This window comes from Schistocerca gregaria, chromosome 3, assembly GCF_023897955.1.
Source record: "Schistocerca gregaria isolate iqSchGreg1 chromosome 3, iqSchGreg1.2, whole genome shotgun sequence".
NCBI lineage: Eukaryota > Metazoa > Arthropoda > Insecta > Orthoptera > Acrididae > Schistocerca > Schistocerca gregaria.
Window position 1 is genome coordinate 158,976,241 of NC_064922.1, and position 27,595 is coordinate 159,003,835.

Below are 27,595 nucleotides of genomic sequence, written 5' to 3' on the forward strand. Positions count from 1 at the left end.
AAATATTGTCAAGCTCTTACAGCGTTTCCATGGTAACCGTTGCAGACGCTATTGCGAGTTGAGCGTGTTCAACTAGAACGTTGCAAATTAAGAACGTTTCACGTAAGTAATAAATGTATGGCGCTTTAAATTCCAATTTTGTGTACCGATATTACTGAAGATTTGTTCACTATTGTTAAATGAACTGAGGCGATAAACTGTATTCAGTTTTCCAAATAGCAAAATCTTCGCATCACCACACAACGAAACTTGTTCCGCGGTGGTAAATTTTTTTAGCAGTGGAAAGTTTTTCACTTCCTTGTATGATTTATTGTTATTACCATCCCAGCAGGTGTCGTCTCGAAGAACGTCATCGAATTAGAAGTGGAATTAACTAAGTGCTATTTTCTTCGGTATCCGTTTTCAGTTGTGATATAAAAATTGCAGAAATACATCAAGAGCTTATATGCTATACAAGCAAGCTAACGTTAAACTGACATAAATTCTCTGGCAATGGAACTTCATTAGGATAAACACTCCACAGAGTGGGCAATCACAAGCGGCTGTAAGCAAGGATAACATCAAGCAAAACCATTGCACCCTAACAATTAATTATAATTTTGTGTTTTCTTCCAGAATCCGCAAACCATATGAAAAAATAAATGAGTCCTAGAAATAATTCTGAAGTTTATTCAATCATGGTGAATTTGCTTTTTATAGCTCAATACTGGCTCAGAGATGACGAATTTATTTACTTTCTCCTCCCAGATTACCAGTACCACACTGTCAATCATTTTTGTTCATCAAGGAAAAGGTCGAGATACGGTGTAGAATGTATTCCCATAGTTAAAAATTCAAACGAATGAATTACGAGAAAAGCATTCAGTTCATTGCCATAGATATTAAGTTAATTAAATTTTTCGTTACATGCACCTATAAATAACCTAATGGTAGCATACCAATTTTTATTTGAAAACTAGACACATTGCTACAGCTGTACACTTCAAAATAGCCCATTGTTGTGATGTGTGGAGACCCAAATATAGACTGCTTAAAAGAACCTTACCTTCACCATGAAATACTGAATGTGTTAAAATATCATAACATGGAAAACATGAAGCACTACTGAAGCTGATGTTTTCATTCATTCATCATGTTCTTTAGATCTCATCAAGAAAGAGAACCTTTAGGGGAGAGGAGTGAGTCAGTGTGAATATTAAGAAATGACCCAGAAATCATAAACTTAATCTGTACACTGTATTAGTAATAAACTGCCACTGTAACTGCTGAATGGTATTCATGACTATCTATCTAAATTTAATCAAGTAAATTAAAAAGAAATCTGCTGTCTCTTTGGTCATACTATAAAGCTGCTGTTATTTTGTTTAATTACAATGATATTTTCAAAGAAAATATATACTTCTGGGTAAATGTAACATCGGAACATATTTACTTACTTGTCACACAAATTTACAATAAATGCTGCTACCTCCTATTTAACTAACAGAACTTTTCATTCCATGAATCCAGATATTCAAATTATTTTGTGAAAAGAGTGACTAATGACATGTGTTTTTAATTTTCTTTTGAATTGGTCATGATTCCAAGTTTCTAGCATGATGTTACATGGGAGCTTATTGAATATCTTACCAGTAAAGTACAAATTCCATTCTCGGCAGTGAACAAGGAGACAATATTTACATGAAATTACTTTTCTATATTGTATTCTGACTGAATAAATCACAGTTGAGTTGCAACTGATTTTTTTTATCAACACAAAACCATTAACAAATAAATGTATTGGGAAGTTATTGAAAGAAATCCAGGACCATTAAAAATGCTTCAGTAATGCATATGGTTATCTGCTTTACATAATATTCTTATTGCTCACTTTTGCTGAATAAACACTTGGTTTACTTTATGTGCACTGTCGCAGATGATAATTCCATATTACATGAAGTGAGAATTTGCAAAATACAGCAACATTCTTGTCTTTAAGTAAACACAGTGAGAAATGCTTGTGAGAGTGCAGTATGCTGAACTGAGTTGCTTGCCTACTTCCTCTGTGTGTTGACTCCATTTTAAGTCATAATCCAACTGAACCTTAAAGAATTTTACACAGTGTGTTTCATTTAATTAATGCCCATTAACACTGACTTCCAATTATAATGTGTCATTACTGCTGGTTCAAAATTGAGCAATATGAGTCTTTGCAATATTAAGATGTAAGCAGTCAGTTGTGAGCCACTAGTAGGTGTCTTCAGCCATTATCATTCTTGGTAGGGAGGGCACAGCATGTTATCTTGGATGGAGAGTCACTGAACTTCAGGCGTGTCCCAAGAAAGTGTGTTGGGATCCTTACTGTTCATGTTGTATATTAATGACATTGCAGACAACATTAATATTAATCACAGACTTTTCTTATCTAAAATGAAATGCTGTCTGAAAGAAGCTGCATAAATATTGTCAGATCTTGATAATATTTCAAAGTGGTGTGAGGTTGGCAACTTGCTATAAATGTCCAGGAATGTTAAACTGTGCACTTACAAAAAAAGTAGTATCTTATGACTGAAATATCACTGGATCACAGCTAGAATCTGTCAACTTGTACAAATACTGAGGGTAACACTTTGTAGGCATATGAAATGGAATGAAGGCATAGCTTGTGTGGGCGGAAAACAGCTGGCAGACTTTGATTATTGGTAGAATACTGGGGAAATTTAATGTCTGCAAAGCAGATTGATTACACATCACTTGTGTGACCAATCCTAGAATATTGTTCAAATGTGTGGGGTTCACACCAAGTGGTATTAACTGGGGATAATGAACATAAGCACAGAAGGGCCACACAAATTTTCACAGATTTGTTTATCTGTGGGAGAATGTCACAGAGATGCTGAAGAAACTAAACTGGCAGACTCTTGAAGATAAACTATTCAGAGAAAAGCTACTTACAAAGTTTCAAGAACTATCTTTAAATGATAATTCTAGGATGTACTGCAACCTCCTATGTTTCGCTCCCACAGGGATTTTGAGGACAAGATTAGATTAATTATAGTGCATATGGAGGCATTTAAATAATCATTCTTCCTACACACCATGCATGAATGTTATGGGAGAAAACCTAATAATTGGTACAATGGGTTGTACCTTCTATTGTAATCTTCATAGTGGTTTGCAGAGTATAGGTGTAGGCGCAGATGTAGATAGGTGCAGATGTAGATGTAGATCTGAGCTGTGTCTGCTGAGGTTTATTTTTGAACCCATGACTAGGATGGTTGTGTCATCAGCAATCATTACAGTTTCATTCTCAGGTTAGTTTTGTGCTTGTGACAGTCTGTTAATGAGAGTCTTATTTCTACTATGAAGGTAAAACTCCAACTATGCAAGATATATTCCATTAATACTATAACTCTTTATTTTTCCAAGTAGTGGCACGCTCTCTCAGGAGACTTCAGATAATACATACAGTCTGTTTCACATTTGTAACATTGTTTTCAGCTGAGAAAAAAATAAAGTGCATTACTTTCTGAGCAACCCTCATAAATTTTTCCCAGCATTCTTCCTGAATTACCCAGTAAGCACTGTGATTGAGTCATTGTTTATGGTTATGTGATACAACACTTTTTTTTCTATGATATGTACCTAACTGATTAGTATATTTTATTATTAACATGCGGCCATCATGGTCAGGTAGATAATTGACTAATATAAAGCTCTCAGTTTTCCAGCTGAATGAGGTCATTGAATTGCACAGTCTCTCTATGAATGTCACTTACATCATCTTCTAGTCTAGTGTCATGACATTTTTGTAGTTGTCCATATACAGAGTGAACATTAATAAGACCAACAAACTGCAGGGGTGGATTTCTGAGTGGAAATGGACGAAAAAATGTTCTATGAACATGTGTCCAAAAATCCATCGTTGCTGCAGTAGACAGCACTGACAAATAAAAGTTCCTCTGATCAGGTGCTATGTGCCCCTTGTGTGTTGCAGGCTGTGTGATTCACACAGCATACTGTAAGCAGCAGAATAGTTTAGTATTCATGTTGGGAACAAGCCGAGGTCATGTTTGTGTATGGCCAAGCACGTGGAAATGGTTGAGACACATTACGGCTATACCAATACAAGTTCTCTTACAGACCCCAACAATTTCAAACTACATTTCAAGTCCTTTTTCGACATTTGTATGATCATGGGTTCTTTCAGAAAGATGAATGTATAGGGAAGTGGTGGACAGAGCGTACACCAGATTTGGAAGACCATGCTGCCTCTCTACTGTTTCCATTTGTTTGGCCATAAACAAACACCATCTTGGCTTGTTCCCAAAATGAATACAAGACCATTCTGCTGCTTACAGTATGCTGCATTAATAACACAGCCTGCAACCCTCAAGGAACATACACCATGTGATCAGAAGAAGTTTCAATCATCAGCACCATCTACCGTGGCAACAATGCATTTCTGGATACATGTCCATAGGGGCTCTTTTCTTCCATTTCCAGTCAGGAATCGGTCCCTGCAGTTTTGTCAGCTATTTAATGTTCACACTGTACTGAAACTGTGGTATGGTAAGCTGCCTCTTCCCATGATCATGAGGTGGGTGAGAGTAGGTAGAAGGCTCACACTTGAGCCCGACAAAGTCAGTCAGCCTCCACCTCACATGCCATGCAGATGTCTTCCGGTTGGGAGCACTTCCATTGTATTATACCCAGTAATGAGTCCAAATCACAACATAGTTGCTATCCACCATCTCTGTTCACGGCATGTGAGGGGGAGTCTGGTTGACCACACTGGGACTCAAAGGTAGCCTCTCTTCACTCCCATCTGCTCTGGAGTGAGCTGAGGGGGAGCCTGCCACACTGCAGCATATATATAAGGACAACCAAGACACCATCTCAGCACTTCTCCAGAAGATGGTGGGAATTACACTCATTGAAACAATGTGCCATTTCATCGAAAACACTCAGCTGGAAACCTAAGACCTATATATATATTCAACTTGCCAAGAAAGACAACAAGGTCACACACCTTGCTGAGAAAGACAACAAGATCGCGTCAAACAACTAACTATTCATTATACAGTGCAGGTTGTTGTGTCTAATAAATCAATAGCTGTTGCACTATGTCCGCCAGCCCTCAAAGAGAAATTAACTGTGGAAAAAAATAAGCGGAAGAAGAGGTATATCTTAAGATTGAATATAAATCTAAGTGTTAGGAAGTTTTTGCTGAAGGTATTTGTCTGAAGTGTAGCTGTACATGGAAATGAAATGTCGATGATAAGCAGTTCAGACAGGAAGCAGAAACATTGAAGCTTTTGGAATGTAATGCTATACAAAAATGCTGAATATTATATGGGTAGATCACATAACTAATGAGAAGCTACTGAACAGAACTGAGGAGAAAAAAAATCTGGGGCACAACTTGACTAAGGGATCGGCTGATCGGATACACTCTTGAGACATCAAGGACTCATAGTTTAATACTTGAGGGAAATGGGTGTATAAGAATTGGAGAGGAAGATCAAGATACGAATACCAAAAGTGTGTTCAAATGGATTACATTACAGCAGTTATTTGGAGATGAAGAGGTTTTCATGGGACAGAGTAGTGGGGAGAGCTGCATCAAACCAGTCTTCAGACTGAAGTCCACAACAACATGTTCACACAGTTTGTGTAAGTATCTATTTAGTCTCAGGTGTTGATTGGTGAAGATTTTACAGATGTGTGACAATTTTGTTAATAACAGGATGTTGCTGGTTTGCAGATTAAATATCATAACTGATTGATATTGAGTATGGCTTGCAGAAACTTTCCAATGCATACCGGTTTACAAAAAACCAATAGGCAACAAAAGCAAAACAGTAACTTTCACCTTGTGCTCCATAAAGCTGAGACTTAGGGTGTCTGTTGTGCTAGTTATTCTGACATTAAAGTAGATACATTTATGAGTACCATGTTCTGCAGCACTTTTATAATGTCGATTTTATAGTCAAGTCATGCACATGCACATGCAAGATGTCTGGAATACATATCTCTTGTAGAAATAAATACTGCTGGATGCTTAGTGTAAAACTGCAGATTGCATGTTATTCTATAACTGCATCAAACACTATAACAAGCAGACAAAGTGAATAAAAAATTCAGTTCATTGCTGAACATATTTCTCAAACCTTTTGAAGTGTGCTCCCCTGAATCAGACTGTAGTGGAAGGAAAGAGCTGATAACAACTGGCATTAAAATATGTACAAAAAAGAGGGATCTGTATATAGAACAGAGGACTAGTGCAACCCAGTTGTGAAATTACATTGCAAGAAATCCTGTAAAATTCCAACATATGTAATCAGTAAGGCAAAACACATGCATTATACACAAAAAAGGCAGGTCAAACAAGGAATACCACCGTTCTAAGGCAATGGTATAGGGTAGAATAATCAAAATTTTTTGGTCTGAGATGTCAATAGTTTTTATTACAACAACTAAAAAAGCAGGGAACCATAATGAACACTCTACCACTGAAGCCACAGAGCTGCCTAATCATGTGCAAATCACAACAAACATAGCACTTCATCTCAAAAGCACAACTCCTAAAGAAATTTTAAAAATCATAAAATTGCTTAAAAGCTCCCAGTCTTCTGGATATGGTGGTGCATCAAGTAGGATTTTAAAATCATGAGCAGATTTAATCAGTCACACATTGTGTTATTCTTGTAACCAGTCAATGAAAATTGAGATATTTCTGGATAGATTAATACATGTGACAGTGATGCCAATCCACAAAAATGAATTAGAAATGTAATATCCAACTATCAGTTCACTTCTCTGCTGCCAGTGCCCTCAAAGGTATTTGAGAGAATAGCGTGTGAGACGATTTATAGTCACACTACACAAAATGGTTTACTGATACCTACACAACATTCATAATGGATTCTTCATAGACAGAGCTATATTACCCTAATAGATGCAATACTAGGTGAACTGAATTTCAGATGGTATCCACTGGGGACCTTTTGTGACCTTGCTAAGGTATTTAACCGTGCACATCATAACTCATTGCTAAGAAAATGTCCACACTATGGCATCAAAGGCAAACCTTTAGCTTGGCTAGAATCTTATTTACGCAACATGAAACAAAGAGTTATCTCAATGGAGGCCAGTGTAACAATAAACTTAAATTGGGGAAATGTAAAATATGGTGACCCTCGGGACTCAGTCCATGTGCTACCGCTTTTCTTGATCTACACTATGTTAATGATCCACTAATTACAAACAATAACAGAAAAAAAATAGTTTGCTGAGGTTACAAGTAATCTGATCAAAGGACCCAACTCCATAATGCAGGATGCAGCCCTGATGCGCACTAAAAAAGTATATAAATGCTTCACAGTAAATAGATTAATCCCGCATTGTTCAAAAATAATATTATACAGTTTCAAACAACAAATAAAAAACTTCAAGTTTCAGAAATGCATACTAACAGTCAGAAGATAAATGAAACTCCACATACAAAATTCCTTGGCAAACAGATGGACAGTCAGTTCAGATGGAAAGAGCAAATTGATGATATGGTCAGAAACTTAGGTCAGCGTGCTTCACACTGAGAGCCATTTCTCACTGTTCGAAAGAGAAATAATGTTGTTACTGAATTTCACATTATTTCCACTCTGTACTCTCTTATGGAATAATATTATGGGGAAATGCTGCAGGAGCTGAAAAAGTTTTCATACTTCAAAAACAGGCAATGGGATTAATATATGGGGTCTCTAATAGAACATCCTGTAGGAGTCTCTTCAAATCTTTCATGATATTTACTATTACAGGTCAATATATATACTGATGGTGTTTGTAGTCAACAATATGGGATGTCATTAGGATAAAAATATGTACTTCCATTTATTCTGTAATTTTAGTCATTCACTGAAATTTGTGCCAGTAAACAGAGGGGTATAATATTATATGCAACCAATTGTTCTTAGAAAATAAGTAAAACATGATATATAAAATGCTCATGTAATACCACATTATTTCACTTGATTTGTCCTGTATTACTAGTAAACTATTTGTACAACAGGCAATCAGAAGGACCAAATAATAATCAAATCAGTTCGAAACAATAAAAAAAATAATGAAAAGAAATGTGGAAAGCTGTGATTAAGACAGTTGGTAAGAAAGACAGGAGTCGACAACATTCATTAAGAATGAAGATGGCATTACCTCTGGCCCTAAACAATGATATGAAATAATCAACAATCACTTCATAAACTCTGATGATGACAAGTTTTATTCTTTTCTTTTATCAGTCTTCCTGAGACCTCTCATGTGGCAATGTCCTCAAAATATTTTTTTAAAATGTGGCAGTATTCATACTCAGAAACTTTCAAAGTATAGTAAACACATTAAATACCAGTACAAAAGTACACTGAGATGATAAAAGTCATGGGATACTTCCTAATATTGTTGGACCTCTTTTTGCCCTGTGTAGTACAGCAACTCAACATGGCATGGACCCAACAAGTCGTTGGAAATCCCCAGCAGAAATATTGAGCCACATTGCCTCTATAGCTGCCTATAATTGCAAAAGTGTTGTCTGTACAGGATTTTGTGGACGGACTGATCTCTCAATTACTTCCCATAAGTGTTCGATGCGATTCTCGTTTGACGATCTGGATGGCCAAATTATTCGCTTGAATTGTCCAGAATGTTCTTCAAACCAATTGCAAACAATTATGGCCTGGTGACATGGCACATTGTCATCCATAAAAATTCTATCATTGTGTGGGAACACGAAATCCATGAATGGCTGCAAATGGTCTACAAGCAGCTGAACATAACCGTTTCCAGTTAATGATCCACGTAAATGCAGACCAGACCATTTTGGAGCCACCATCAGCTTGCATAGTGCCTTTTTGACAACTTGGGTCCATGGGTTTGTGGGGTCTGTCCCACCCGACCATCAGCTCATACCAACTGAAATGAGACTTGACTATGCTTTGGTTTTCCAGTAATCTAGGGTCTGACCGATATGGTCACGCGTTTAGGAGAGGCATTGCAGGTGATGCCATGCTGTTAGCAGAGGTAATCGCTTCAGTCATGTGCTGCCACAGCCCATTAATGCCAAATTTCACTGCGCTGTCCTAACATATACATTCATCGTACATCCTACGTTGATTTATGTGATTATTTCATGCAGTGTTGCTTGTCTGGTAACAAATTCCACTGCTCTCAGTCATTAAGTGAAGGCCATCGGCCTTTGCATTGTCTGTGATGAGAGGTAATGCCTGAAATTTGGTATTTTCAGCAACTCTTGACACTGTGCCTCACAGAATACTGAATTCCCAAATGATTTCGGTAACGGAATGTCCCATGGGTCTAGCTCCAACTATCACTCTGCATTCAAGGTTGTTAATTCCCATCACATGGCCATAATTGCATCAGAAACCTTTTTGCATGAATCACTTGAATACAAATAATAGCTCCACCAATGCGCTGCACAATTATATCTTGTGTACATGATACTACTGCTATCTGTATATGTGCATGTTGCAATTTCATGACTGTGGTCACCTCAGTGTTTTTCTCTGCAGGAGGAGAAGGAGATAAACCTAAATGTACAGTTATCATGCAACTTTTTTCTGCATTTATTATCCTACCTCCCTTATTCTGGATGCATCATGATCAGCTTTGTGATTCAATTGTGCTCTTTTTGGTGTAATCATGTACACAGGATTTTAAAAAAAGTATTACCTGTTATGAAAGGTGGTAGTACAGACCAAAACAAGACAGAAATGTCTAGTAAACATGGGCTTAAAATTCACATCTTAAGAGTTATGAGCAGTTGTTCATCTTTGCTATTGTGAAACACTCTTTTCTACTGCAAGCTCTATGCTGTTACCAATGCCCTACAGAATGCAGTGAACAAGTGAGGACACATTTCTGTGTTATTTTTCATGGATACAGCATGCTGTAAACCCCTGTTAATGTTGTTACTGTGAATGATGTTAACAGTCCTGGGTAAGTACAGTGCATACATTATTTGTAATAGAAACAGTTTGTGTTTTGCTAAGTTTATGACATGCTGTTTTATTGGAGTTCCATCTTTGCACTTACCAGCATAATGGAAGCCTATTACTCCACATGGGACGTGGTAGACATTGTCTTCTGTTATTGTCTGGCAAATGGAAGCAACCATTGAGCCAATTTCCTCACATCCTGATCTTGAAAAATATCTGTAATGGAGGGCACCATGTCTACAATTATTCAGTCAGCCATCTTTCCAACTGTTAGCAGGCTCTGATTCCATAGCTGCAATGGTAGATCATAGCAAGCCTTGCACAATTCATGCTCCTGTCATGGAGGAGCAAGTAGTAGAATGAGTGGAAGAAGCTTCTTAAATTTAGTGTACACAGAATCTACTGGAATTAGTCATCTTCCAGTTGGGCAATCTTGCATGAACAGTTACTGTATGCGTTTCTTGTACAGCATGTCCAAGCCCTTCGGCCACAAGATCAACCACCAAGAATGCAGTTCTACCAGCTACTATTGCAAAGGCATGGTGAAGATTCACTTTTCACCGCAAAGCTACTGCTCACAGATGGGTATGGTTTCAGAAGTGAGAAGGGACTGTCAGTTTTCATTACCAATGTGTGAGCTGATGCAAATCCAAAAGAAGCTGGGCAGCAGAACCAATTTTCATTTAATGTATGGTCAAGAATTACTGGCAATAGACTAATAGGATATTACAGGATTTGACCAGAAAGTAATGCATTGCTTCCACCACAACCCCCCCCCCCCCTTTCCCCCACCCCCCACCCCAACCCACCCAGTAGGTTCAACAGCTTAAAATTCTTGGAAGCATGACCCTTCTGCATCAATACATTTTCACAAGCATGATTACCATGCATCATAGCTTTCTGGAACTCCTCTGTGGGATGCTGTTCAGGGAAGCCATTGAAGTAGCTTACATGCTGTCCTCTGACTCACAGTGCTCTCCTTTGAGCCAAAGGAACAAGGAATTGTCTTATGTTGTCAGATCATGACAGCAGGCTGGCTGTGTCAATGTTGTCACATTGATCCAGTTCAGGTAGGCTGGGCTGACAACAGAGGCAGTGTGAGCCAGTGTGTTGTCGTGGTGCAGTTTCCATGAAGCATGGAACTCCTTTTGGACGTGGGTGATCCTGTGATTCTGTCTCTGAAGCACTTTCTTGTAGCATTAGTGTTTGTGGTCAGGCTAGGGGGTATGAACTCATGGTGCACTATCCCCTTTGCATTAAAAAATTAAAAAAAGTAGTGTAGACTTCACCTGGGACTTGTTCATGTGAGCCTTCTTCTGACACAATAACTGTGTCATGTGCCTTTCCATGCTCTTGACCCCAGGTCATATTGAAAGACCTATGACACATCCCCAGTGATCGCATGGTGCAGGAAATTGGGATCATTTTCACAGAGTTTCTTGGGACCTTCACATATTTCCACTCAATGTTGCTTATGCACTTCGGTCAAAATTCTGGACACAAGTTTAGGAAAAATCTTCCGCATGGCCATGTCTTCCAATACAGTCTCATGAGTAATCATTTTTGGCAAGTCCAATTATTCTGACTTTAAGTGAACACACTTTCAGTGGTCAGAATTCAGTAACTAGCACACACGAGTTGCACAGTCATCTGTTTGTGGTGTTGATAGGCATCCTGTGCAGGCCTCGTCAGTTACCTCCTCGTGACCTTGAAACACCTTGTGGCACCTGTTCAACCATCGTATGGGAAAGTAATCATTTCTGAAGGCTTCCTTAAGCATTCCAGAAGCTTCCACCTGCATGCTGTTGAGCTTCATGCAAAACTTTATTGCATAGCATTGCTCTAAAGCTTTCAGCATCGCAAGTTTGAAGTGGCCATTAACTAGACGGTCACAGAAGAAGCCACCCTAACCCTCCCAAGAGCACTGAGACAATTGAGCAACCTGCCACTGGAAACATAAGGGTCCCCACACCCTCCCCAACTGGTCACCCGCCTTGCGACATACGCCCCAATGTCACAAAAAAATGTGACATATTACTTTCCGGACACTGTACATGCTACCAAACAGGTTAACTGGTGCAAGGTATGGCCAGTTCCTATCAAGGGACTTACATGGCAGCTAGAGGAAGTACCATTCCAAGTGGTTGCAGATGTGGTTCAAGCATGATGTAGCACCAGCCCATTTTCTCCAAAATGTCCAAGAATACCCCATGCAGCCATTTAATAGACAACAATTTGGTCTAGGAGCTCCAGTACATTGGTAAACTCATTTCCCCTATCTCAATCCCCTGGATTTTTGGTTGTGGGGACACGAAATCTTTGGTCTATGCAAGCCCTTTTAATTATGTACAGACACTATAGGAACACATCATCAGTGCGTGCCAGTGCATCCGTGACCAACACGGCATTTTTCAGAGAGTGTGTCAGAAATTATCATGTCTTACTATGAATGGACACCACATTGAGCACCTCATTTAGCGATGATTCACAAGTCCAGGTCACATGTAACAGCAAGCGGATTACATCAGAAGCTCTGCTGTTTCACAGTAACAGAATAATATGTTCTCATTTGTTAACTGCAAACTGTAGGTCATTTTCAATAACAAAGAACTAGCAATAGAAGAGATGTGTTTCACAGTAGCAAAGATACACAAGTGCCCACAGCTCTTACTTACACGTTTTGATGCCCATATTTAATGAACATTTTTTCTCATTTTTACCCATGCTGTATCCCTTTTTAATCATCAGGCACTGCATCTACCAGTGTCACCATTATATAAACATAAAATACATCACAGCTCTCTCAGCTTTTGGAGCAGAAGAGAGTGTTCCAAAAATTATGAGTGTTGTGATCTATTTTTATAGTTGCAGAAATTGGTATTGGGCATCCTCAATGTATGTACTGACCAGCCTTTCTGCTTCATTGTCGTTTTGACAGTTTTTAGTTGGACGGTCACCCATTTTTGCACTAATGCAGTGATTTATATAATGACATTGAGTTGTGTGAATACATTTGCATGAGGAAATAATTGTGTATCATACGTCAGTAGTCCAAGAGTACTAAATGACATTGATATTCCAGTCAGTGCAACTCTCATTATTCTGTTCCCTGATGACACAAATGTTGTTGTAATTGATGTAAACTAGGTGCAACGAGAGTTGGTTTGAAATCAACAAGTTAACCATAAATCTGTCAAAAATTAATTATATTCATTAAAGAAAAACAAAGTCACATCATGACCCAGAACTCAGAATTCAAAATAAACATACTGAAAGGGTAGTTGTCACCAAATTTTAAAGTGTTTATGCTGACAAAAATTTAATCTGGTGAGCCAAATGTGCTCTGCCTCACTAACCAGGTAAGTTCCGCTTTCTTTGTGTTACATGTAATTGGTATTGCATGTAGAAGGAAGTGTATCGAAGATTAGAGAGAGAGAGAAGAACAAGGCCATTAACTATTTAGATATAACTTTAATGAAACAGAATGACATGAACTATTTCAGCATTTTTAGAAAACCTACAAACTCAGATAAGATTCAAAGAATCATGCCAGCTGTTGTGCTAAAATATGGCATACTTTAGTACTGTGTTACATAGGATTTTGTAAGATTACCATTAGATAATGAAAGTGTAGATAGAAAGCTGATCACACTTAAACTTATTGTTGTTGTCAGTGGCTGTCATGATGACCTAGTAGATGTCCTGTACAGAAAGACCGAGTGACGTGGCGCAGTGGTTAGCACACTGGACTCTCATTCGGGAGGACGACGGTTCAATCCCGTCTCCAGCCATCCTGATTTAGGTTTTCCGTGATTTCCCTAAATCGTTTCAGGCAAATGCCAGGATGGTTCCTTTGAAAGGACATGGCCGATTTCCTTCCCAATCCTTCCCTAACCCGAGCTTGCACTCCATCTCTAATGACCTCATTGTCGATGGGATGTTAAACACTAACCACCACCACCACATGTACAGAAATATTAATAAAAAATTGAGATAATAGCACTGTAAAACAAACTGACATAAAATGAAAAATTGAGATAAAATTTATTCCTATTACATATAGAGGAAAAGCATCAAACAGAAAATGGCAATTTCAGAAAACTACTGTTAGTCTTGCATTTAATACTGCTCACATATTACAATTGAAATTGAGACATAATATTGAGAAAAGTGTATTCAAAATTTTGTAGATTGGTTTCGATTATATGCCTTTTACATGTAACTATTAATATATCACAAGACATAGAAGGAATAACATAATCATACTATATACTATATTTCTTGATAGCACATTTGGTATTAAATATCTAGAGAGAATATCACATGAAAATAATAATTGTGCTGCAATATATTATGTACCAAGGGTTAGTAATACAAGGTCACAGATTAGTTTAAGAGCAGCTGCAATCCTTGGCAAGTTTATAATTATGTTGGTTATATCAGTAATGGAAGGGATTTTATGTAGACATCAGGAGACGACATTGTATATGGATGTTGGGGCTGAGCTTTCACATAGACGTTGTACAAAAAGTTGTCATAAATAAGCACATTTATGCACCACATCTCATAAAAAAGTCAAATAAATGTTAAATAGGTAGATCACAGGTTCAACAAGGGCTATGTGATTCCATATGATAGAACAGTACATGACATGTCTAAGAAGTGAAGAAAATTCACCTTGACGTTGAGTGGAGTTAGTCACATGTAGAAGTTGTGTAATGAGATCTCACCTAGATGTCGAATGATGTATTGTCATAAATAAGCTTATATAAACAGCATATTTGTTAACAAAATTATAAAATAGTATATATTGTATTCTGTGTAATTGTTGCCTTTGATTCCTAGTAATTCTGGACGGAGTAAAATTAATCAAGATGATATTGTTAGAAATATATGATAGCACATTGATGATCGTCATCTAGGGAAAACACCTATGAATATAATAATTATATTGTATACAGATATCTGTGAATGATTAGCAACATTAGATTGTGGGTTATTTTACGAGCTTCTGTAATCTAAGTGTGGTGTAATTGTATGTTGATCAATGCAAACAATGGAAGACAATTAACCTTGGCACTGGGTGACATGTTTGTACTTAGACATCAGGGAACATGAATCCACCTAGACATCATATGTGTTGCTGTAAATAAGTTCATTTATACATTACATCTTACAAAAAGAGAAAAAAATATAAATATATAGTTCACAGGTTCAGTTAAGAGCAGTTGCAATCCTATGTGGCAAATTGTTTGTGGAAGAGACTTCCAGTGGTCATCAGGTGACGAAGTTGCAGGTAGACAGTGGGGAATGAACCCTTACCTAAACATCGCATGAGATACTGTTGTATACTAGTTCAGACATTTGGAGTACATATGGATGTAATAAAATTAGATTACATATGGCATCTTAAGGCATACATAGGATTTTTTGGAAAAGTTTTAGGTTCTCTTATGTATTTTGATATTAAGAATCACTAAAAAAAATTTTAGAAATATTCTTGGAAAAAGTTTTTCGATAAAGATTGGCATATATTGTAATTCTATATGAAAATTTGTCTCAAGTATTTAGCATAGAAATGTTTTAAAATTATGATGATCTGGGCACTAGCCATATTCCATTAAAGGATGACATTTTTGACATTAACCATCTAGGGTGAATATCAAGTTAACACATTTGTTCTAGCACTGGCATATTTAAGAGTGAGCTGGTAAAACTAGATCATGGGCTCAGTTTAAGAGTGATTGCATCCCCATATGTTGTAATAATTGTACTTTGGTTATATTAAGCATTAGAAGAGTGTTCACCTAGATATCAGGTGATCAGATTGCGCATAGGTGTCAGGTTATTTCACCTACACCTTGAGAGACTGTTTGAGGTGGGTAGACGGTTCAATCCAGTCTCCGGCCATCCTGATTTAGGTTTTCCGTGATTTCCCTAAATCGTTTCAGGCAAATGCCAGGATGGTTCCTTCGAAAGGGCACGGCCGATTTCCTTTCCAATCCTTCCCTAACCCGAGCTTGCGCTCCGTCTCTAATGACCTCGTTGTCGACGGGACGTTAAACACTAACCACCACCAACCACCTGAGGTGGGTAAGCTCATGTAAATATCATAGTCGATAACAAAAGCACAAACATTAAATAACTCCATTGTTGGTATATATACTTGAGTGTGTTCTTGATGAAATGTCATATCTGTGCCTGTAGATATCAAGCTATTTCTGGATGTATTAAAACCCAACCTAGATATGATACCATTAGTTGTAAATAGAGAGCTTTTAAGTGATTATAGTTATCATTTTTGTGGTATTGTATGAAGAACAATTTAGTAAAGAATTGTTAAGATTTTTTTAAAATGCTTTAAAAAATTTCTAAAGTGGTATAAAAAGGCATATGTGTAAATTTGTATTTGTATTTGTATTTCTTTATTGGTCCTGTAAATCTTGTTTAGGTACATATTTTGCACAAATGATGTAGGCCAAGTCAGGTTGGTGCAGTGTATACAACATCATACACATTGTTATTTTGAAAGGATAAATAATTAAAAACTATTCAATACATGTTGAATATTGATGACAAATTTAATATAATGAAATAAAATAATAGACTTATTAAGAATATTTGAGCAGTTACATTACACTTTTCTGGTACTCTAAAAACTGGGAAACAGAATAGAGGCAGTGCTCAAGCAAGTACCCTTTCAGTTTCACTTTAAATTTTTGTAAATTTTGCATCTGTTTCAAATAGGATGGCATGTGATTGTACAGCATTATGCCAATATGATACACTCCTCTCTTACAAATGTTTGTACTTACTGTATTGACATGCAAGTAATGCTTCTGCCTAACGTTTTATGAGTGTTGAACTTGCATTTATAGATAGTTTTTTTATAACTGTAGAATACTAACATGACCTATATGTTGTTATAACGATTTAGGCATATTTAATGGTAATGAATAGTAGATCCATGCCTTAATCTAATATGAGATGATAATATCGATCTTTACTACCATTGTGCCATCTGATGTACTTATGTATCACTAAGACTTTTTACCCTGGGATCTGTCAGTGGTAAAGTGGTGATAAATGTGAACACTTGTAATTGGCATAGTAATGTGCATACATAGCTGTTATTTTAAAATTGACATGCCGACTTCTAGTATAGCTTGCGATACCGACATGGACAAACATTGTTTAGCACTGCTTACTGTACTGAAGAAGATTGTGTAACGATGTAAGCTTGTGGTTATTCAATGTATTGCAAATCGTAGATATGATTATGTGTATTGTTATGTTAGTTGCTATATCCTAGCATTTTTGGTCCCATTCTTGAAGAACCAAAGATAGAAACAGAAAATTGGTAATCAATATGAATTAATGATTTTAGTTATCTTGGAACCTGAAAAATGTATTCAGTGTTCGTAGCCAAATTGTTTGAGGCTAACACACTTCAAACAATTATTTCAACAGTTAAATATTGTGCTCTTGCTGTGCCTCTATATACAGAAATGTGTAAAAAGCTACAATGGCAGTTTCAAAATTAATTCAGATCTCCATTCTTACAATAAAAAGGATAAACAACATTTTTTTTCAAAGGTAAAAGAAATAAAAACATTTTCTTAACTTAAGGATGCAATATTCAAAGTTTTAATGACCAAATGCTATTATATTGTAAATGAATACCTGCATTAAACTTGTATCAAATATTCATTAACTATCAGCGTACTGTCAATAGTACATTTAATCAACTGCTTACGCTGATGTGAATGAACATTTCGAACAAAATCTTTATGTAAATATAAACAAAGTATTCCATTTAAAACACTTTTTGCATAATTTTTTGTAATTCACCAAACTTTTATATGCAAATTTGAATATGATATTGTGTATGGTACTATGCAGCCTTGTACTGTGTAGGTTTCTGTACACCCTTGTATTTTTTATGTTATGTAGCCTGTTTTCTGACAACACCCTTCCATCTCTGGATGAATAAACTACTAGTACTATTACTGCTACTGCTATTACTACTACTACTACTACTACTACTACTACTACTACTACTTGATAGTTTTCAGCTTTCAACTTTACTACTACTACTTGATAGTTTTTAGCTTTCAACTTTAATCTCCAATGCTTCAGGAAGTTAAAGAGTTTTTTGAATATGTTTAAGTGAAATTGCAGCCTGTTTCTAGGCAGCCACTTATTAACTGGTTTATTATAGACAATGATGACTCCCTTGTTCCAGGTATTAATGCTAATGAGTGTTTTCTGGCCTGTCAAAGTATTTCATTACATGAAGCAGAATGGTGTATGTGGCTGACAGCATTGTCCCAGCAAGATTTCTCACACTTACTGGTCATTTGACGATTACACTTTTAATTTTCTGGGCCAAGGTGAGAAATTTGTGTTGCTGTGAAACCAAATAAATAAAACATATTTTCAGTTGGTGAGAACTGAAAGGACAATAGATTATTCTCTCTGTTGAATACATGATGCAGTTCCTGTTTCTGAAAAATCAATATGTTGTAACTATTATTATTATTATTATTATTATTATTATTATTATTACTATTATTATTATTATTATCCCTCTGCCATGCACCATACAGTGGCTCATGGAGTATTTATGTAGATGTAGACATATTTTAAGAATTATTGTGTTCTTATTACAGGATGAAAGCATTAAAGTATGTCTGCCCCCTGACCATACACCAGAAGATTATGAATACAAAAATAAAGAGTAAGTCATCAGTTGTTATTCTAGGTTAAATTAACATTCATATCCATGTCAATTCTGATTCTTAATTTTCAGGTTGACTGTAGGTCTCAGTATTGCCCTAGGTTTGATAGGGTTTGAGTTCCTTGGCTTTCTGTTTGGAATAACCATGTTCATGCCAATGGTGTCTATGATTTGTATCCTTTAAATGCATTCTCAAAACAAAATTTTTGTGTCAGAGTATATTCTATTGTGTATTCCTCTTTGCAAAATATGCAGTGTTTAGTAATGGTCAGTGATATCTCTTAGAAATTTTACAACATCAGGGTAGAGCACTTCCATGAAATTAAAGAATGGAAAATCCAGGGTGGAATGTATCAATATTATGGAAAGGAAAGCTGCCACTCACCATATAGTGGAGATGCTGAGTTGCACATAGGCAAATCTGCATCTCAGCATCTCCTCTACATGAGTGACAATTTTCCTTTTCATAATATTGCACTTCCATGATAAATTCGTAAAACTGTTGCCAACTACTATTTACAGTTAATGACATTTCCTGTTGCTTTAAAATAAATTACATTGGTTGAATTCCTGGGGTTAGTAGATACAAGCTTGAAATACCATAGCAGATTAAAACAATTCTCAGTCTTCCAGTAACTCAGTACTCTTCCTGGTAAGAGAAAGGTACTAGTCAAGGGAGGTGAGTAACTATGTCATAGATTACTACCAAATTAAATTTGTAAGGCAGACAGTGAAATAGCCCTTGATTAAAAAAAAGAGAGAGAGGTGGGGTCCCTCCATGCCCGCACAAGCATGATGGCCAACCCAAAAGGTCTACTACCATCTCTGCTTAAGGGTTAGTGTTCACTAAAGTGAGATATCACAGGATGTGGGTACTGCAATGTTTGCATACTTCTGGTTAAGGTTAACCATTTATACACACTCATCTGGAGATAGATTGTGTCGAAAGTCGAATGAAGGGTAGCAGTTTGAAGGGCAGAGGGAAAAAAGTGCCAAGGGAAAAAACCCTCTGTGATAGTTAGATCGGGTAGTAAGAGCACTAGCGGATGTCTTGCTGACTGCGATAGGCTATGCAAGGATGGGTCATGTTGGAAGCAGGTATCATGCAATCAGATACTGTGTCATGCCAAGTTTCATCATAAGAGACCAGTCATAGGTGGTGCTGCTGCACGGTGTGCTGCAGTTTGAGCTGTGAGAGCCCCTGCCACACTGTCAGTGGTGACATCACGTTGGGGAGGGCCCAGGTCGCCCATTGGTGTCTGGTGGGCATGCATCGTAACCAAGCGCACGGAGATGTATGGTCACGTAGTGGCATCACTCCTCGCTTGTTAACTGTGCTGACAGGCTTAAATGAGGGCCACGGCTGAGTCTTCCCAGTGTAGCGGATGATGTAGCCCATGCCCTTGAGTGTCCTAGTCGCCCTGGTAGCCCAGCTGCTCGGAGTCGATGGACTTCGGCGTTGTTACTGCGCACTCCGTCTTCTTCTTCGGTGTGTCCTTCTGCCGGTTGCTCCATCAGGGGAGCGGTGGCTGGCATCTTCTCTTCGCCTGCGGCATCCACACAGATGTCGTGTGCCATCTTGAGTGCAGTTACTGTAGCTGGTTGGATGCCTCCTCCATCTCAGCAGTCAGGTTGGACTTGAAGGCTGCCCTATCCACGTCCTTGGCAGCTTTGAAGGCCGGAATCACCACCTCTGCCATCGCCGGCAGCATGGCACACATCTCCTGCACTTGCAGCACCTGCTGTGCTACCGCTGGCAGGCAGTCCCCTGCGCCACTCTCACTGGTGCGATATTCCGGCCGCCCGTGGGCAATGGGAGCAGTCTTGTCTCCTTCCGGCTTCTTCTTCATTTGGTGGCGCTTGTGGCGCTGTCATTGTCGCCTCTCTGTTTGCGCCTTTTCTTCAGTGCAGTCGTCACTGGTGAAAACCAGGCAGCCATGCCAGTTCACCACATGTGGCCCACCACAGCAAGCACAGGGCAGCACTTCTTCTCTTCTTCTGTCACAGGTGTGGGTGTTGTGCGCACTGGCGCACTTTACACGCTGGGGTGAGTTGCAGCATTATTTAGCCACATCCCCTTCAGCTTGGCACCTGAATCACTGTGGCTTAGGGTCCATCCCAAGGGGAAAAACTTCGGCGGTCATGGGAAAGCCTAAGAGGTTCCTTAACCCAAAGATGTCGCTCTCATCCGTTGCAGTTCCCACTACGGCGATGTACAGCTGCAACCTCTTCTTATTTGTCCGGTTGTGCAGCTTAGTAGATGCACCCCAGAATCCGGCTCATGACAGTCCTTCCTGGACTGTCTTGTCGTCACATATCCAAGGCAGTCCCCTGATCAGGGCCTTTGATTGCTTCTTGGGCTGTTTCAGCACAGTCGTCTTCTCCACAATAGGTGAATCAACAATGTGGGTGGCCAAGGCGCTCCTGAGTGCGCGATGGTCGACCACACTCACTGCCTGCAGTTGGACAGTGGCATCTGAGTGAAAGGACCCTACACCTACTTCACTGCAGCACCTGCCTATAACATCATATATCTCAGTCCATGACCCTCTACTGCACTGAATGTACAGAGGGGGGACAGCTACATGATGCTCTTTGCGCTTTTGATCTGCATTCCTGCTGGGTTGTGGTGCCAAAGGCTTCTTCTCTATGTCTGTCTTCTTCTTCTGTCCATTTCTGCCCATTCTGTGATGCGAGACACAAGAACATGACAATTTTGCAGTGTCATAAAAACAACGCACAACAATCTGCACTACAGTCACACCACAGTCAGAGCACAGCTTCACAGCTCTTCTTTTTGCCCAGCACAAGTAGTGCGCTTCCCCAGTGATGCGTGCGCCTCCACTGCTCAGCTGCAACTAGGCCTTGATGTGAGTCAATAGAGCACAGATCTGTGTTCAAGCTCTGCTCCAGCCAAGAGCACCCATACAATACTTTGTAGGTTGTAGGGAGGGGGGAGGGGTAGACCAGGGGACATAGAGTATTTTTAATAATTTGGAAGACAAATGGTGACTTGTAAGCAACCATAAAAAAGTTCCAGTACAGAATCTGTTAAAGACCAGCATAATAACAACATTTAAATAATTTTCTTGAAAGAAACATACTTGACTACGCTATATTTTTTTCCTTTCTGTGAGAGCTGGGAAGGGTGGGGCAGGGGGAGCGTGGGGGGGAGAGGGGGGGACCATTTCCCCCAGGTACAGGTGCCCTTAGTGCCAACACACATTTTCTATATATATCACAAACATTCATGACAAAGAGCATATCTTATTCCGAGGCAAAGAGGAAGACTACAAAGAAAAACAGTCACCAGTATTATTCCATCTTTCAGCACTGAAGAAACCAGTGAGGCAAATAATGTATGACTACTGTAGTTGCCAGCCGTGGTGGTCTCGCGGTTCTTGGCGCGCAGTCCGGAACCGTGCAGCTGCTACGGTCGCAGGTTCGAATCCTGCCTCGGGCATGGATGTGTGTGATGTCCTTAGGTTAGTTAGGTTTAAGTAGTTTTAAGTTCTAGGGGACTGATGACCACAGCAGTTGAGTCCCATAGTGCTCAGAGCCATTTGAACCATTTTAAACTACTGTAGTTACATAAAAGCCTTGATTATAAATTTTTAGGGGAGATGTTTCAATAACTTATCAGGGTTGTTGGTTCATCCAATATTTGTTGTAATTCGTAGGCCAGCCACACTTTCCTGGTTCATTGTTACTGGTGGTCTTCTCCTTGCTGATCTACTCACTTTTAGCAAATCTTATGACATAGGGCAAAAAGTTTGAAATGTTGCAAAGATAAATGCAGCAATATAGGCTCTGACAGCACAAGAAGTACAGATACCTCATGTACATCGGACGTAAATGGATTCATGATTTGTGTAGAGAAACTGAAAACTTTCGTACAGATGAGAAGCTTGTGTCTTTATTTTCAAGAAACTAATTTCAAAGATTCTGATGCTTCCGTGCTGAAGGGTTATAACATCCATAGGAAAGTAGACCTGAGTGGGTAGTGTGTTAAATCAGGAACGCCGATTTGTCAATGATGAATATTACTGACTGCTTCATCTCCTCACCAACATCATATAAGCAGTTGCTGTAGCAGTGCACATGCCTTTTGGGGCAATTCTTTGTTTAATTTCACTGCTGCTACATGGAATATTATGAAATGAGGTTTTCAACTTCATGAGATTGTCTTGCCAACCATTTATCCATTGTGGAGACTTAAATGCACACAACATACTATGTTTTGGATAAAATTGTTGAGAGCTTCATATGAGTAGAAGAACTATGGCTCCTGCAAAGGGCCCAATAAATACACTTTAGCACCACTTCAGAATTATTCTCTGCAAGCAATCATTCAATATGCTGTAATTGAGCAAGTGAAGAGACAAATAAGTTATGACTACTGTTATTACATGAAAAGCCTTGATTTATACACTCCTGGAAATTGAAATAAGAACACCGTGAATTCATTGTCCCAGGAAGGGGAAACTTTATTGACACATTCCTGTGGTCAGATACATCACATGATCACACTGACAGAACCACAGGCACATAGACACAGGCAACAGAGCATGCACAATGTCGGCACTAGTACAGTGTATATCCACCTTTCGCAGCAATGCAGGCTGCTATTCTCCCATGGAGACGATCGTAGAGATGCTGGATGTAGTCCTGTGGAACGGCTTGCCATGCCATTTCCACCTGGCACCTCAGTTGGACAAGCGTTCGTGCTGGACGTGCAGACAGTGTGAGACGACACTTCATCCAGTCCAAAACATCCTCAATGGGGGACAGATCGGGAGATCTTGCTGGCCAGGGTAGTTGACTTACACCTTCTACAGCACGTTGGGTGGCACGGGATACATGCGGAAGTGCATTGTCCTGTTGGATCAGCAAGTTCCCTTGACGGTCTAGGAATGGTAGAACGATGGGTTCGATGACGGTTTGGATGTACCGTGCACTATTCAGTGTCCCCTCGACGATCACCATAGGTGTACGGCCAGTGTAGGAGATCACTCCCCACACCATGATGCCGGGTGTTGGCCCTGTGTGCCTCGGTCGTATGCAGTCCTGATTGTGGCGCTCAGCTGCACGGTGCCAAACACGCATACGACCATCTTTGGCACCAAGGCAGAAGCGACTCTCATCGCTGAAGACGACACGTCTCCATTCGTCCCTCCATTCACGCCTGTCGCAACACCACTGGAGGTGGGCTGCACGATGTTGGGGCATGAGCGGAAGACGGCCTAACGGTGTGCGGGACCGTAGCCCAGCTTCATGGAGACGGTTGCGAATGGTAGGATCCTACGGTCTTGGCGTACATCTGTGCGTCGCTGCGGTCCGGTCCCAGGTCGACGGGCACATGCACCTTCCGCCGACCACTGGCGACAACATCGATGTACTGTGGAGACCTCGCGTCCCACGTGTTGAGCAATTCGGCGGTACGTCCACCCGGCATCCCGCATGCCCACTATACGCCCTCGCTCATAGTCCGTCAACTGCACATACGGTTCACGTCCACGCTGTTGCGGCATGCTACCAGTGTTAAAGACTGCGATGGAGCTCCGTATGCCACGGCAAACTGGCTGACACTGACGGCGGCGGTGCACAAATGCTGCGCAGCTAGCGCCATTCGACGGCCAACACCGCAGTTCCTGGTGTGTCCACTGTGCCGTGCGTGTGATCATTGCTTGTACAGCCCTCTCGCAGTGTCTGGAGCAAGTATGGTGGGTCTGACACACCGGTGTCAATGTGTTCTTTTTTCCATTTCCAGGAGTGTAAATTATCAGGGGAGATATTTTAATATCTTATCAGGATGGTTGGTTCATCCACTATTTGTTGTAATTCATAGGGCAGCCACACTTTCCTGGTTCTTGATTACTATTCGCCTTTGTTTGTTGATCTGCTCATTTTTAGCTAATTTTATGGCTTAGGGCAAAAAGTTTGGAATGTAAAATTATGAGTGACTTAGTGCGATTTGGTGGATTTCTGTGCCTACAAACAAGAGAGAGTGAGTGGGATTTTAGCTGACATTGTATTATAAGCTCTTTTTAATTGCTGAATATTTAAAAACATTTACATGTGACAGTTTCTGCAAGGGTACTGATAACCTTACATCTGAACTACCTCCATTGAAACCAGGGTCATGATAGACAGTTTAGTGGCACTTAGTGAAACTGAGGCAACTGTGATCACTGTCATGGTCCAACACACACATTATTCCTCATGTTTGGAAATTTCTTGAAATCCAGAAAGTAAGTTTCTATATTTTTTTCTAAAAAACAAAGACAACATATTTACATGAAACTTACTTACATGAATACACTTCATTGGCAACAGGTACAGCATTGTTTGAGCTATTTTTTGAGGTAGTCACCAGAAGAATTGAAATACATGTTATATTGTGGGATCAGCTTTGTATTCCTGTTTCACAGAAATTTTTTTGGCCGCCTCCTGGCACACAATTTCATGATCGGCAGCTGCTTAGTGAAAATTTCATGCAACAAGGATTGCGATATGTGATGAAAATGTCTTCCAAGCTCCTTAATAAAGCGACAGTTCTCTAAGATGTGTTCCTGCACCTGCTGAACCAGGTGATCATTGATGAGTGACAGTCATCCACTGCTCTCATTATCATCGACACTTTGACAACCTTTGGAAAAAAGCCTACATAAGCGATGCATAGTCCGTTTGCTCGTGATTTTCTGCCTGTATACCTGAGAGAGGCGAAATGAATTTCAATGGGCACTATGTTTTGTGCATTAAGGAACCTTATCAATGTTCAAACTTCAGAGGCGGTGAGAAAATGGACAAGAGATGCCATTTCAGGGCATTGCTGCCATGGTACTGGCACCAGATGGGACCTGTCTGGCCGTCATTTGACTACATGTCATAGATCTGTTGTGCATGCACAATTTTTCTGGATAAATACACATACTTTAAAGCAAACAGCATCAGGAAACTTCATTTCTGGATATACCATTTATTAGCATTATCAGTATCATGCCTGGATTCTTCCTGAATTGAAAGAACTGTATGTGATCATGTAATTTCTGTAGTACTTGAATGAGAAATCATAGCTTTCCTGTAAAACTCATTATTGGTGACAATATCTTGATTTACTATCACTATTATAAAACAAAGCATAACAAGAAATCACCCTTTACTTTTTAACTGAGATGGAAAGAGCTTAAAATATGCTATGGTATCCATTAATGGAGAGTAATTATGAATATTTCTTGTGATTATTAAGTAAAATAAATATTTCACTTTACATGTAACATCAGAACTTCCTGGTATACATTCCATCTAATACAAATTAATGGTGATTTTGCACAATCAAGAAACTACAGAACATGCAATTAGTAAAAAAAAAATTGAACTGCCTCTAATGAATTACTTTTGACTCCATTATTGAACAGGTCAAGCAATTGTGCTCAGTTTTCCACAAAGTGAATAAAATCTTCTGTTCTGGGTGTTAAAATACTTTCATTAAAATGTCACCACTTGTTTCACATCAAATAGATGCATCTTCTGGTGATCTGTACAAGAAATTACAAGATTAATGTAAAGTTTTTAATTAGTTCCCATAATTATACAGGAGCCAGAAATGTAAAGAGATTTATCTGGCTTCCTGTTACTTACAAGTGCCATGTGATCCCCGTCAGTTTAATCATAGACAACCATTTTAGCGCACTTTCGGTTTTGTCTAGACATCGAATGCTGGGACTTAGCTGTAAACAATCACTTTGCTGCACCATGATTTTTTTAAAGTCTGTGATATACCATGTTTTATGGTAGTACACTTTTTTTAAAAAAAAAAAACGTTGTAATTGTGTAATATTTTAATTTCTTGTACAGATCACCTGAAGTTGCATATTTACTGATGCTAAACCAAGTCACTTTTTAATAAAAGTATTTTAACAGCCAGTGTGGAAGATTTTATGCACCATGTGTTCTCTGTGTTTTCTACATGCTTAATTCCTTAATAGTGCAGCTATTTCCTGTCATGCCAGTGCTTGTGTGCTGCTGGCCTATTTCATATTTGACAAATGGGACTGCAGAAACTACTGGTGGGTATTTGGAACATGCAGTGCAGTTCCTGCACTTACTGAAGCCACTGTGATATTTACCATGCTAGCTTTCAGGAAACTGTGAGCTCTTGCGACAGATACATGAAACAATTTGAATGGTTCTGTAATAATCTTAATATAAGAATCTATGTTTACTGTTTGTACTTTTTAAAATAAATTGAAATTCAATTCCACTCAGTCTCCATTAATGCTTTAAAAATTATCAGTAAGATTGTTGTCTTGGTGACAGTAATTTTTAATTCAAACTAAAACAAGCCCATAATTACTGATAAAGGCTACATTCATTGCTTATATAATGAATGTGCTGTGTGATCACAGATATGTTGTCATGGGAGTAAATTTTTTACCAGTCATAGTAAGAATATAGTTGTTTATTAAGTTAGTTTGTTAGAAATTTATCCACACATAATTTTAAAACAATATTAGTCAAGTTAGCATAATAGTACAATAAAACGTTACATACAGGCATAAAATGACTTACATATTTAGTTTGTCAAGGATTTGTACATTTTGTACAGCACTTTCTTATACATGCATACGTGCTGCAAACAAATTAGCTGTAATGCAAAACCTACTATTACACTATCGACTCACATCTCATCACTAGTCCTCGTACATACTGAACGCAATTCGCATAAACTACAAACACACCCTGCAGATGATATCAGTACTGTGACAGTTACACATTTCAAGTATCTCTTTAAGCATTTTTGAATATTAACAAGGCTCACAGAAGATTTACCCACTGATGAACTCTGTTGCCATGATCCATTGCA

At 38.8% G+C, this 27,595-nt stretch overlaps 1 protein-coding gene across 3 annotated transcripts; it reads left to right on the forward strand.

The window, feature by feature from the left end:
• Positions 1–26,966, forward strand: LOC126354831 (transmembrane protein 107-like). 3 transcript variants are annotated; one of them, XM_050004776.1, is made up of 5 exons: positions 1–102; positions 18,235–18,382; positions 18,662–18,729; positions 18,802–18,902; positions 26,723–26,966. In XM_050004776.1, exons 2-5 carry the CDS (start codon positions 18,293–18,295, stop codon positions 26,881–26,883), a joined length of 420 nt encoding a protein of 139 aa, XP_049860733.1. In that variant the 5' UTR covers positions 1–102; positions 18,235–18,292; the 3' UTR covers positions 26,884–26,966. The 3 variants fall into 3 exon arrangements, with proteins under 3 accessions (XP_049860733.1, XP_049860734.1, XP_049860735.1); XM_050004777.1 differs by having other exon boundaries at positions 26,718–26,915; XM_050004778.1 differs by having other exon boundaries at positions 26,742–26,915.
• The last annotated feature ends 629 nt before the right edge of the window (positions 26,967–27,595 follow it).

Coding starts and splice junctions, on each gene's coding strand:
- LOC126354831 (XM_050004776.1), top strand. CDS start 18,293: ATGGTGTATGTGGCTGACAGCATTGTCCCAGCAAGATTTCTCACACTT. Junction 18,383..18,661: donor TTTTAATTTTCTGGGCCAAG/GTGAGAAATTTG, acceptor TTCTTATTACAG/GATGAAAGCATTAAAGTATG. Junction 18,730..18,801: donor TATGAATACAAAAATAAAGA/GTAAGTCATCAG, acceptor CTTAATTTTCAG/GTTGACTGTAGGTCTCAGTA.